At 39.3% G+C, this 15,021-nt stretch overlaps 1 protein-coding gene across 1 annotated transcript; it reads right to left on the reverse strand.

Moving 5' to 3' along the window:
* Nucleotides 1-4,402: 4,402 nt before the first annotated feature.
* On the reverse strand, nt 4,403-4,993 carry LOC138887501 (uncharacterized). Its single transcript, XM_070169259.1, has one exon. The coding sequence runs from the start codon at nt 4,991-4,993 to the stop codon at nt 4,403-4,405; it is 591 nt and encodes a 196-aa protein (XP_070025360.1).
* Nucleotides 4,994-15,021: the final 10,028 nt, after the last annotated feature.

The raw sequence follows: 15,021 nt of genomic DNA on the forward strand, positions 1-15,021 counted from the left end.
GAGAAAAAATACAACTCAAATCCTATAGTGACAATACAGTAAAGGTAAGCAATAACTCAGATCCTACAACAGTGCTCACATCAGGTCTTATCCAACAATTTCCGAAAAATACCGAATCTCGGACAATTGCAACTCACAAGTCCCAGTACCTGAAATCTAACACTTGGCATCTTGTGCCCCCATCAGCCTCATGGTCATACTGACAACGCACTTGCTAACCAGGGCCACTCTTACATTTATAATAAGCAAATGAGGGTGTACATCTATACTCAGCAAAATCAGGAGGACTTCACATCCAATAGGTGTATTCAACTACGTGTATGCTTGTGCAAGTGCTCTAACAAAATTCCTACCAGCTAGTAGACATAAGGAGAAGAGCAGACAACACATACGATGTTTCCTCCCAACTTCCACGAGATAAAGCTCATACCGGTAAGTATACCACAATCACAATATTAAACAAACAGGAATACCCCCAGGTCATCACAAGTCCTCACAATCAATCCCTGACATAACCCACCTTGTCTCGCCACGTGTGCAAATAATAACATAATAAGTGCCCACTTTATTTCGCCACACGCGCATCAAGATGTTCCCACCTTATCTCGCCACATGCACAACCCATATATAAGCATATAAACATATCCCGCCTTGTCACGCCGCATGTGCAATATATCAATAGTAACAATAGCACGACAAAGACCTCGTGCAACCCCTCAACAATAGCCGCACGACAGAGACATCGTGCACAATACAACCACAACCGCACGACAGAGACCTCGTGCACCAACAACCACAACCATACGACAGAGACCTCGTGCACCAATACAACCCACACAACAGTAACAGTGACAGTAATACAAAATATAGCAAGTGAATCCACTCCAAAACTTCAAATCACAGTGAATCAGTATAACCAGTTCACAAGAATAGCCACAGTAAAAATATGAAGGGCATAAAGGGTACAATTCAACAAAAGGGAAAATTAATATGTAATGACAACCCAAATAAACAAAATCAGTACAAGGAAGACAACACGAGTCTAGTAGTCCCAAATAAAGGCAAGTCGACAAATATATAGGTCATCTAAACTCCGTTTAAGGTGGGGATGTTACAAGAATATTTGGTAATTTCAGTTAAGGAAAGGTGATCTTAGCTGCACTTAAGACTAGGAGATTATAGGAGGGATGGCAATAACTCTCAGTAACACAGGCAGTTATGAAAAGGTAGCATGATGATAAGAGAGACGGAGTTCTTCAGCTAAATCAAACAAGATGATAATTAGGCAATAAGAGTAAATCATGCAGCAAACAATTCCAACTAAGCATGTAGAGACGAAACTAATAAGCATGAACTCAGCTATATCAAGAATAACTCCATACCTAGTGAATATAAGAACCTAAGAACCCTAAAAGGCTAACTATCTATAATTAAGTCTGGGTACCCACTCGTCACCTCACGTATACGAATTTCAATCAACATAGAAGACTCAATCCTAAGGGGAAGTTCCCCACAAAATGTTAGGCAAGATACTTACCTCAGAGATGACAACTCGGTACTCTAAAATGCGCTGCTGGGCGAAAAGACCTTTGGACAGCTCAAATCCAACTACAACAACTCCAAAACACACATAAATCGAATAAGGAACTATTTCGAATAATAAAGTTTCAATCTTTACAAAAATATAAAAATCGACCCAAAAGTCGACCCCCGGGCCCGCACCTCGGGACCCATCAAATTTTACAAAAATCCGATCACCCATTCCAAAATGAGTTCAGCCATACAAAATTTATCCAATTCCGATACCATTTGGTCCCTCAAATCATGATTTTTTCACTTTGAAATTTTTCTTCAAAAACCAACTCTTTCCCCAACCCAAAACACAATTTAAATGATAAAAATAAGACAAATTCATGGAATATATTTAATTCTAGTTGAAGAACACTTTCCTAATCGAATTTCATAAAAAAAACCCAACAAAAATCACCAAGAACCGAGCTCTAGAAGTTAAAATGTGATGAAAATGGTGAAACCCTTGATTTTGGGATATATTCTGTCTGCCCAGGTTTTTATGCATCGCGAACGTGAAGAGAGGGCCGTGTTCGCGAAGAAGAAAAGTTAAGGCTGCCCAGGTTGCTCATCGCGAACGCGGAGGAGAAAAATCCAAGACTTTGCGAACACGAAGGGAAGGACACGAACGCGAAGAAGGAAAATGCAGGGCTTCACGAACGAGAAGAGAAGGACGCGAACGCGAAGAAGGATTTCGAGGTGGTCAGCAACAAGGCAACGCGAATGCGAGAGGCTGTTCGCGATTGCGAAGAAGGATATCAAAAGCAGCAGAACAACAGTTCCATAAATGGGGAAAAAATACCCGTAGTCCACCCGGAAGACACCCGAGGCCCTTGAGGCCCCATCTAATCTCACAAACAAGTCACATAACCTAACATGGACTCGCTCGAGGTCTCAAATCACATCAAACAATGCTGAAATGATGAATCACACCATGAATCGAACTATGAACTTCCAAAACCGATCAAATCAACCCGGAATGACGCCAAATTTCGCAGACAAGTCCAGAATAAAATGACAGAGCTGCTCCAACTCTCGGAATCACATTCCGACCTCGATATCACAAAAGTCAACTATGGGTCAAACTTTTCCATTTTTCAAACTTCAACTTTTCCAACTTTCGCCGAAATGCCTCTATTTACCCTACGGACCTCCAAATATGAATCCGAACGCGCGCCTAAGTCCAAAATCACCATACGAAGCTGTTGGAATTATCAAAATTTCATTCCGGGGCCTTTTACTCAAAAGTCCAATTCCGGTCAAATTCTCACCGTTCAAACTCCCAAAACTTCATTCCTTCTTCCAATTCTACTCTGAATCATCCATTAACCGAATTCAACCATGCACACAAGTTGATGCTCATATTACGAAGCTGTTCAAGACCTTACACCACTGATCGGAGATTAAATTCTCAAAACGACCGGCCGGGTCGTTACATCCTTCCCCTCTTAAAACCAACGTTCGTCCTCGAACGTGCCAAGATTAGCCTCGAGTACTCAAGTCACTGAACGAACACTTCCAACATACACCCGCGGGTGATCCCACATCACCCCAATCCACGTAAACCTGAAGACACCATCTCAACTGAAATTTAGCCTTTCTAGTAATGCCAATAAGCCTTAAAACTAGAATTCTCATCTTCCATCCATTTTCAAAAGACCCGATTCTAAATATATACCCGGTATCAGTCTCAACCAGCTGCATCAATTCATACCAACACCCATATAGTACACCCTTACGACACGACACATCACATATAGGCCCATAGTAATATTTCTGATCACAATATTCGCCCGAAATCAAATTTAGCACCGGCCATAAGCCTCATATCCAATAGGAACCCGTTTCAAACCCCCACCACACTGGCGATGATACAATAATCATGAAAGCCACATAACTAAACATCTGAATCACCAAATCTTAGGTAATACGAATGGGCACACACCCACAAGCTGAAGCAAAGAACGAAAATGACTGACTATGGGAAGGGAAACACATAAGGGAACTACCAAACAAGCTAGACAAGCACAAATTTTCTATCAACACTCATCTACAAAACAATCTGACAAGAAAGAATTAAGGCATATAAAAGAATCACAAGGCTCTCACACTGATATAACTCCCACCGCGGTACACAACTCGGCCTCAACATATCAAAACACATGAAATCATGAGGGTCCCGCCCTCCACCCTAAATCACAAGTAGGGTACACATCAAATCAGCTGGGAACTCTCACTAGATCAATTCAGTCATCGAGGTTAGAACACGTACTGGGTCCTACACTAGTGAAGCATAAAAATCACAGCTTGTAGCTAAAGATACTCAAAAATCACATCAAACCTACCGAAATGGACAACAGGAATTTACTACTAGTCACATAACTCCAGACAATGGCTAGAAACAGATGATAGACACAGCTATCACTCATAGAACCTCCCAACAGGGTAATCACATAAATAGAGTGCTAATCATGAAATGCACCCATAAATAGAGCAACAAATAGGGAAACTCACCCCGATAAGCAAAACTGTAATGAACTACGGATGGTGCTCTTCTATAACAAACCGAAATCATACCTGAATGAAATTCAACTTGCGCGGCGGCCTTAAGCCTACTATATGAAACACATCAATGAGCCGTGCCTCCCCCTCTTGGGCACCCTCTACTTGCCTGAATACCTTGCTGTGACACATTGGCTCGAAGTCTGGGACAATCTCTTACCATATAGCTAGTATCTTCACACTCAAAGAAACCTCTCTACTGACGAGGCTATGGAAACTATGTGGTACAGGCACTACGAGAGCCATGAACACCTGAGTCACTATGCAAAGCCTAAAGCGCGAACTGAACTGGCTGACCCATAAAACCTCTACCATATCGCACCATGCCTCCAAAATAAGGACCAGCAGAACTTCCGGGTCTACGAGGCTTCCTCGCCTCCTCAAACTCTCTCTCTTGATCTTCTCTGCCCTCTCTCTCATGGCCCCGCCTGTCCTCTCTCTCCCTACCATGCATACCCTCTCTTCTTCTATCAATTTTCACCACCTGCTGATAAGAAATATCTATCTCCAACTTATGAGCCATGCTAGACCCGATGTTGGGATTAAGACCCTCAATAAACCGGCGAACCCTTTCGCGAACAGTAGAAACCAAGGTTGGGGAATGTCTAGCCAAGTTGGTGTAACGAATATCATACTCCAAGACAGTCATAGTACCCTGGCACAAATGCTCAAACTCTGCATGCCATACATCCTTGAGGCTCTGAGGGATAAACTCTCTCAGGAACATATCTGAAAACTGGGTCCAAGTCGGTGAAACTGCCTCATCTGGACTGTCTAACTCATAGGTGCGCCACCACTCATAGGCGGCTCCTCGAAGTTGGAAGGTGGTGAAAGAAACCCCACTCGATTCCGATATACCCATGGTACCGATAATATGATAACACTCATCTAGAAATCCTAGAGCGTCCTCTAATGCTAGACCACTCAATACAGGAGGCTTGTACCTCTTGAATCTCTCAAGCCTCAGCTACTCCTCCTCGGAAGTTGCTGCCCTGCCCTCGGGCTGATCTCAGTCTGCAAGCTGTACAGGAATAATCTCAGGGACCTGCTCAATATGCACTCGCTGCTTAGGAGTACGGGTGGTGGGAGTCTGTGCTCCTCCCCCGACCTGAGATGTGGCTGCATCAAGGGGAAAGTAACCCTGCCTGAGCCAAATTGGTGTACATGCTTATGAACTGCGCAAGAGTCTCCTAAAGAGCTGGAGTAGTAGTAGCAGTAGGCGTATCAGGTGCCTGGACTCCGGCTGGGACTGCTGGTAGTACCTCAGTGGCAGCTCGTGCGAGTGCTCTGGCTGCACCACGTGCGCGTCCTCAGCCTCTACCCCGGCCCCGACCTCTAACGGCTGTAGTAGGGGGCATGAGTGCCTGATCATCTCGGGTAGCATGTGTCCTCACCATCTATGAGAGAATTGAAGACATAGGTTTAGGATTGTGAGGTGACAAATATCGCACGACAGGGAAATCAAATGAAGTGGAATTTTTCCTAACGGTTACATAACCTCTCGCAGATAAGTACAGACGTCTCCGTACCGATCCGCGAGACTCTAATAAACCGGTTTATGATTCATGACTCCTATGAACCTAGAGCTCTGATACCAACTTTGTCACGACCCCAGTTCGCCCTCCATGAACCATCGTGATGACACCTAGTCTCTACGACTAGGTAAGCCTAACAATGCGGAATATAAACAATAATTGCGAAAGAAATAACTAAAACCGAAATAGTAAGATGAAACAGTGTTTAAGGTGCCGCTTGGCACATACAATAACAACTCTCGAAGCTAACAACAATTCCCAAAACCTGGAATCTCACGAATCACAAGCTAATAGATACATAAGAAGTTCTAACTCCGGAAATATCCAAACAAGGGGAAAATACTGAAGGGATATACTTATTACAGAAAGACAGAAAGGGACTCCTAGGTCTGCGTACGCGGTAGATATACCTCAAAGTCTCTATAGAAATGCCTTCTCCCAAGGATGATAGAACTGAGTGGAAGTACCTGTATCTGCACAACAAAAATGTGCAGAAGAGTAGTATGAGCACACCATAGCGGTGCCCAGTAAGTATCAAGATTAACCGCGGTGGAGTAGTAACGAGGAACAGTCAAGACACATACTGATCCAATAAACTGTACAAATATAGGAACAACGGGACATGATGTATATATAAAGACTACACAAAAAGGCTAACAATACTACAATCTCAATAAGGGAAAAAAACCACAAGCAACACAAAATACCAATATAATGACACAGAAGAGCGAGCAAAAACACAACCCAAATCTTAGAGTCACAATACAGTAAAGGTAAGCAATAACTCAGATCCTATGATAGTATTCACATCAGGTCTTATCCAACAATTTCCAAGAAATAGAGAATCTTGGACAATCGCAACTCACGAGTCCCAGTACCTGAAATCTAACACTTGGCATCCTATGCCCCCATCAGCCTCATGGTCATACTGACAACTCACTTACTAACTAGGGCCACTCTCACATATATAATAAGAAAACGAGGGTGTACATCTATACTCAGCAAAATCAGGAGGACTTTACATCCAATAGGAGTGTTCAACTACGTGTATGCTTGTGCAAGTGCTCTAACAAAATTCCTACCAGCTAGTAAATGTAAGGAGAAGAGCAGACAACACATACGATGTTTCCTCCCAACTTTCACGAGATAAAGATCATACCGGTAAGCGTACCACTATCACAATATTAAACAAACAGGAATGCCCCCAGGTTATCACAAGTCCTCACAATCAATCCTTGACATAGCCCACCTTGTCTCGCCACGTGTGCAAATAATAACATAACAAGTGCCCGCCTTGTTTCGCCACACGTGTATCATAATGTTCCCTCCTTATCTTGCCATATGTGCAACCCACATATAAGCATATAAACATATCCCGCCTTGTCACGCCGCATGTGCAATATATCAATAGTAACAATAGCACGGCAAAGACCTCGTGCAACCCCTCAACAACAACCGCACGGTAGAGACCTCGTGCACAACACAACCACAACCACACGGCAGAGACCTCGTGCACCAACAACCACAACCGCACGTTAGAGACCTCGTGTACCAACACAACCCGCACAACAGTAACAATGATAGTAATACAAAATATAGCGAGTGAATCTACTGCAAAACTTCAAATCACAAGGAATCAGTATAACCAATTCACAAGAATAGCCACAATAAGAAAAATGAAGGGCATAAAGGGGAAAGTTCAACGAAAGGGGAAATTAACATGTAATGACAACCCCAAATAAAAAAAAACAGTACAAGGAAGACAGTACAAGTCTAGTAGTCCCAAATAAAGGCAAGTCGACAAAGATATAGGTCATCTAAACTACGTTTAAGGTGGGGAAGTTACGAAAACATTCGGTAATTTCAGTTATGGAAGGTGATCTTAGCTGCATTTAAGACTAGGCGATTATAGGAGGGATGATAATAACTCTCAGTAACGCAGGCAGTTATGAAAAGGTAGCATGATGATAAGAGAGAGGAAGCTCTTCAGTTAAATCAAACAAGATGACAATTAGGCAATACGAGTAAATCATGCAACAAACAATTCCAACTAAGCATGTAGAGACGAAACTAATAAGCAGGAACTCAGTCATATCAAGATTAACTCCATACCTAGTGAATATAAGAACCTAAGAACCCTAAAAGGCCAACTATCCACAATTAAGTCTGGGTACGCACTCTCACCTCGCGTACACGGATTTCAATCAACATATAAGACTCAATCCTAAGGGGAAGTCCCCCACACAAGGTTAGGTAAGATACTTACCTCAAAGATGACAACTTGGTACTCTAAAATGGGCTTCTCGGCGAAAAGACCTCCGGACAGCTCAAATCCAACTATAACAACTCCAAAACACACATAAATCGAATAAGGAACTATTTCAAATAATAAAGTTTCAATCTTTACATAAATATAAAAATCGACCCAAAAGTCGACCCCCGGGCCCGCACCTCGGAACCCATCAAATTTTATAAAAATCCAATACCATTTGGTCCCTCAAATCATGATTTTTTCACTTTGAAATTTTTCTTCAAAAACCAACTATTTTCCCAACCCAAAAAACAATTTAAATGATAAAAATAAAGACTAATTCATGGAATATATTTAACTCTAGTTGAAGAACAATTACCCAATCGAATTTCGTGAAAAATCCAACAAAAATCGCCAAGAACCGAGCTCTAGAAGTGAAACCGAGCTCTAAAATGTGATGAAAATAGTAAAACCCTCGATTTTGGGATATATTCTGTCTGCCCAGGTTTTTATGCATCACGAACGCGAAGAGAGGGCCACATTCGCGAAGAAGAAAAGTTATGGCTGCCCAGGTTGCTCATCACGAACGCGGAGGAGAAAAATCCAAGGCTTCGCGAACGCGAAGAAGGAAAATGCAGGGTTTCGCGAACGCGAAGAGAAGGACACGAATGTGAAGAAGGATTTCGAGGTGGTCAACAACAAGGAAACGCGAACGCGAAAGGCTGTTCGCGATCGCAAAGAAGGACATCAGAAGCAGCAGAACAACACTTCCAAAATTGGGGAAAAAATACCCGTAGCCCACCCGGAACACACCCGAGGCCCCGTCTAAACTCACAAACAAGTCACATAACCTAACACGGACTCACTCGAGGTCTCAAATCACATCAAATAATGCTGAAATGACGAATCACCCCATGAATCGAACTTTGAACTTCCAAATCTTCCAAATTCAAAAACTTGTGCCGAAACCGATCAAATCAACCCGGAATGACGCCAAATTTTGCAGAAAATTCCAAAATGACATGACGGAGCTGCTCCAATTCTCAGAATCACATTCTGACCCCGATATCACAAAAGTCAACTATGGGTCAAACTTCTCCATCTTTCAAACTTCAATTTTTCCATCTTTTGCCGAAATGCCTCTATTTACCCTACGGACCTCCAAATATGAATCCGAACGCGCGCCTAATCACCATACGAAGCTGTTGGAATTATCAAAATTTCATTCCGGGGCCTTTTACTCAAAAGTCCAATTCCGGTCAAATTCTCAGCGTTCAAACTCCCAAAACTTCATTCCTTCTTCCAATTTTACTCTGAATCATCCATTAACCGAATTCAACCATGCACACAAGTCGATGCTCATATTACGAAGTTGTTCAAGACCTTACACCATTGAACGGAGATTAAATTCTCAAAACGACCAACCGGGTCGTTACAAGTTCGTCGATGGCTGCTTAAGGTGTTTGGGTTTTCGATGGGGTTGTGAAGAAGATGAAGGGGGTGTCGTGTGTTTGGTGAGGGTGTGCTGTGTGTGTGTGTTAGCTGCTGCTTCTCTAGGTTTTTGTTGTCAAGAAAAATGGGTGGAAACAACTGGGATCCTCAAGACTGGGGTTGGGGTCTGTTTTTATTTTTAAGAAGAAGAGTCTAGAAGGGTCTCTAGAGTTAGCTTAGTGGGTATTGGGTATTTGGCTTGGATTTATGGGCTAAGGGTCCGAAAATTCGGGTTAAAATGGGTTGTTTGAGCCCAAATTTGATTCTTTCTCACTGAACAAGACTAAAAATACTACCCATTTACTAATTAATCCTAATTAAGTAAAGTAACTATTAAAATAAGAATAACCGTTAAAACAAACCTATTTTTGGTATTTTTCAAATATTATACTAAAAGATAAAAATAGAATTAGATTAGAATTATTACAAAATTAAAATAATATTCCTACCAAACTACTAATATTCCTGAAAATAAAGTGGAACTATTTTTTTTGTATTTTTAAATTTTATGAAAGGTAGATAAACTAAAAGTAACAAGATAAAATATCAATTACCTAAATAAAAGAAAATATTTTTGTGACAAAATAAAGTAAAAAAAAAGTCAAAATTAGTTAAAGTAGTGATATTAGATCTAAACTAAATATTTAAACACTAAAATGTGTAAAATCTTGGGGAGGGTCAAAAATTACATGTCTACACCTTTCTTTGAAACAATCCTTTAATCCTTCACTCTTTCTCCTCTAACCAGATTAACTTCCATCCAATTCTTCTTCGGTCTAATGAAAAATTAAAGCTTCCTTCATAAACACTCAAATTCAATATCCATATTTCTAGATTTAATTACCATACTCCAAGTGTTTGATCAAATTCCTTAAACACTCTAGGAACTATTGGCTTCCCTAAATTGTTCTCTATTTTTTGTCCTATCTCTCTCAATTTTTATTTTACGAAACCATAAAACTCACTTTAAATCAGCTCTAAATGAAGTTAGACTTCATGTTTTAACACTTACAAGCATTTACAATAAATTTTAATAATACCCACCGAAATCAAAGTTCAAACTACCAAATCATGCTTTCAATTCACAACTCAAGCTTCAAAGATTCTTTAACGGTGGACCAGTGATTCAACAAATAGTAGTCGAAGTATATTATTGTAATATATTGTATACTATTATGGTATATTGCATGCTATTACAACATACTATTATAAATATTGTTATTGTATATCATTATAGAGTTGCATGCTCTTGTAGTATTCTATTGCATAGTTATATACTGATGAAGTATATTGCATGAAACTTGTGAATACCTAATTTTTGCACCCTTTTAATCCCCTATGAATAGTTTAAGGATTATTTTAGCTTATTCTTAATTAATCTTTCTCATTTATGTGAACTTTTGTTTGCAATTGTATTTCATAAAATATAACAAAATACACATTTTCCCCTTATTTTTGTATCTTTATTTGCATTCTTTATTAAAAAGTACCAAAAGTAGATTTTAACTTTTTTTATATATTTTAGTTTGCATCTTTAAATTATGTATATCAAAAATATTTTGCTTTCTACCTGTACATTTTCTTTAGGATTAAATAATATTATAGTATAATAAGGGGTTAAGGGATTGTACTAGTTTATTTTATATTCAAGTTGAACCAAAATTTGCCCGAAATTAGAAGCCCAAAGAGTCCACAGATTTGGTCCAAAAGGGCTACTAGGGAAAGGTCCAAATGACATAGTTTTAGATCGAAACTGCGATGTTTTGGTTAAGTGATAAAGATGAAATCCTGGCCACCTATTTAATCTAATCCAACTGTCCAAAATTGATCTCATTTGAGATATAAAAGGCCCTATAATTAGTTTTTTGGCCCCATTTCACTCTCCCAAAACCTAGAGCCCCTCTCCTTTCCTCCTTCTTACCTCTTGTCACGACCCAATTTCTCCTATAGGCCGTAATGGTACCCAACGTTGCCGCTAGACAAGCCAACGGTGAACTAGTCATGTTATTGTTCCTTTTTAATAATTTGAAAGTAGTTTATTTTTATTTATTAAGTAGATAAGTGGTGAAAAATTATTGTAAGGTAAAACATAAACTAATGAGAGAGTAAATACAGTGAAATAAATTCTCAAACCACAAAGTCTACTAGAATACTCCCAAAATATGGTGTCATAAGTGTATGAGCAACTAGTAGAATAAACAAACCACCTATGCTACTGTCTGGAATAGGTTAGGCAGAAGTAAATATAAAAGAGAGACTGCGGGTGCTGCAGAGCGGACACAGAGAGCAGCTCATCACTAATGGGGGTGCGTGCATGAATGACTGCCAGATACACCTGTCTCAAATCCTGCACGATTAGTACAGGAGTATAGCGTGAGTACATAAACAACACGTACCTAGTAAGTATCTAGTCTAACGTCGAAGAAGTAGTGACGAGTGTGTTGATATCCAAGTTTGCCCTCATATTTTCTCAAATAGTATATATACTTTCAAAACAACATTTTTGCATCATTATATAGTTTACAAAATCTATACAAGCATTTTTCTATAATTTTTCATAATTTTTAGAGTTTCAAAATTTATTTTCTTGTATTTAAATTACTTGAATATTTATTAATTACTCCTTCAAATTATTTTTGTGATGACTTAATCACATAAAATAATTATTTGCACCTATAATACATGTTTCAAGTATTTCTACTTCATTTTATATAATTACATTAATATTGTTTTAGCTATTTGCATAATTTTGCAGTAATAGCCAATATTCATACATAAATGCTCTTTATTTATATTATTTGTATCAAAATAGTATTTTATATTTTATAATGCTATATTATTATTTTTAATCATTTTAGTGCATAGATATTATTTTTATTTATTTATTAAGATTTTTTTAAATTGTTTTTTGACAATTATGTGTATTTAAATAGTAGCCTAGTTTTAACCAATTTTCGAACCAAAAAGTTATCCCAATAACCGCAAGCTCAAACCACACCCCTTCTACCCAACCCAATCGGTACCCATTTAAAACAACCCGCCCCACTTATCCCTTAATCTTGACCGTTGATCTTTCAAGATCAACAGTCTACAATCACCCCACCCTTTTAGTTACCCTAGACCTGAAACCCCTAACCTATTTCCCTTTAACCCTCCGCCTCTAAATGCTCTCAATCTCCCCTTCTCTCTTCTGAAGAACCCTAGCCGTTTCCCCTTAATTCCCTCTCCTAATCCCACTAATAATGGGATTCGACCACTATTTGCTTACCATATCTGGATCCTTTTGGTATTGGTTATGAGGTTTTGGGATTACTTAGGTATTTGCGTAATTTTGGAAAATACCACCTCTATATCGGATAAGAATCAACTCAATCTTGAAGATTTGGATGATATTCTGTCCATATACGCAAAGTGAAACTGGATTCTTCATACCAATTGACCAATTTTGAGTTTAAAACCCTAACTAGTGTTTGGAGTTTGATACTTTTCCTTTCCTGTTACTCTACTGACTTGCATCCGAGATTATATATGCGAGATTAGGTATTCTTCAACCTTTCTTGGTACGAGCACTGCCTAGGGTTCATTTGAAGCCCTTGGGAACTCTAACGCACTAAGATTCTGGACTCTTGGCTCTTTGTTGATACTTAGAGTACTGTGGAATTTGTTCTTTCTTGTTGTTTGTTTAACTAGTAAGTATTTTGGCTTTACGGTTTCATTCTTTTGTGTTTTTGTCCTGCATATTTACACCTCTGAAATTTTATGACTTAATGTGTTTCTGGGCTATCTCTATGTGCAACCTTGTTAGCATTGAACTTGTTTTGTAATCTGAACCTATCCTAGCACTTCATTTTACCTAATGCTGCCACTTCTGAGACATGTTTATGCCTAATTTGCATAATTTGGACTCTCTTAAGTTCGTTTAGCTAATGTATTGGTGCCTGAATGTTCAGATTTGTTGCTGGGTATGAGTATGTTTTCCTACTTTTTTCTGAATTCCTGTAATGACTGACTCGCATATGTAATGTGTTTTAATCTGTGTTAAGACCTTCACTATTAACTATGACTTGCTCTCCTACTATTGTGTCACTCAACATGTCTTCGTTTTGCTTAATTCTATATCCTTAGTCATTGTTTGAGACCTTTAGAGTGGCTATTTAAATCTGTGATTCCTTAGAATGTTTGAGACTATTTGTCCTAGTGATAAATTGATATGTCTATTTTCTGATGTTGTGATGGATATTCAGCATGATTTGGACCCTTAGGCTTTAAACCCTTTAAGTTAATGCTTGACTTAGACTTGTTTCTCACCTAACTCTTTCAATGTGTTTCTCCCAATGTGTTACTTCTTGCTAAGTGTTGAACGTGTAATAGCAACCTGCCTCTAAGTCTTGTTGATCTTCTTAACTAGCATATTCTATGTTTTAGACAACTTTGCTATGTTTGTTTTTTTAAATACAAATGTATCTCTTCAAATTCTGTCCGCTTAATCACTATTCTTTCACTCTCATTTGTCATCTACATTATTCTGAGTCTATCACTCTTGGTCGGCAGAAAGCCAAGGCCAGTAAGACTTTCTCTATTGAGCTCCCTAGTATGAGCACTGCTCGGGTTCCATTTGAGGCCCTTCTGAACTTTGGCACACTAGGATTTGGGGGTTCTTTGGCCACTCTCCTTACTACTGAGACCTGAGCTAATCTCTAACTCTCAGTTCTTTCATCATTCTATCTACTGAATATGCAAACTGGTCTGTTTAAGTGATTTTGGTGTAATTCAATGTTTGGATCATATGGTCAAGTTGTGGATGTTTGGTTTGGCTTGAATTTCTCTATAGTTTCTAGGCTGTGCTGATGAATATAGTCCCCTATTAGGATATAGGTATGTTGTGCATGAAGAAAGAGTTTGTTAAAGGCTTAGGCAATACTAGGTATATCCTTTTGGGATTGCTATATGTGACGACTCAAAGGGTCATCACTGTAATTCTTCTTGTTCCGTGCTTCCGAGAACTTGAAAACCTCGCTGTTAGTTGCCTCGATTTGTGTGCACAGTTCGGGCACGTAGCCGGAAAGCTTTTATGTTGAAATATGCGAATTATGTGAAAAATTTGATGAATTTTGATATTAATATGCATAATATTGACTTCGGTCAATATTTTGGGTAAACGGACCCGGACCTGTGATTCGACGGTCCCGGAGGGTCTGTAGAAAAATATGGGACTTAGGAGTGTGTCCGGAATCAAATTCCGATGTCCCAAGCCCGAGAAATGAATTTTTGAGTGAAATTGTTTTCTAAAATTAATTAAGGAAAAGGAAAAAGAAAATTGATCAGAAAACTGTGGTATCGGGCTCGTATTTTGGTTCTGACGCCCGGTACGAGTCTTAAATATTTTTTAAGCACTATCTGTAAAGTTTGGCTAAAAACGGACGTCATATGACGTGTTTCAGACTTAAAATGGGGAATTTGAGTTTTATGAAAATTGAAAGAAAGTCATGTGTTTCGAGGCTTGATCCTATGTATATGGTGTCGTTTTGGCGATTTGATCGCACAAGTAAGTCCGTAAGGTGTTTTCGAGATCATATGAATGTTTGGTTTGGAGCCCCGAGGGCTCGGGTGAGT

The sequence above is a fragment of the Nicotiana sylvestris genome, chromosome 3 (assembly GCF_000393655.2).
Source record: "Nicotiana sylvestris chromosome 3, ASM39365v2, whole genome shotgun sequence".
Classification (NCBI taxonomy): domain Eukaryota; kingdom Viridiplantae; phylum Streptophyta; class Magnoliopsida; order Solanales; family Solanaceae; genus Nicotiana; species Nicotiana sylvestris.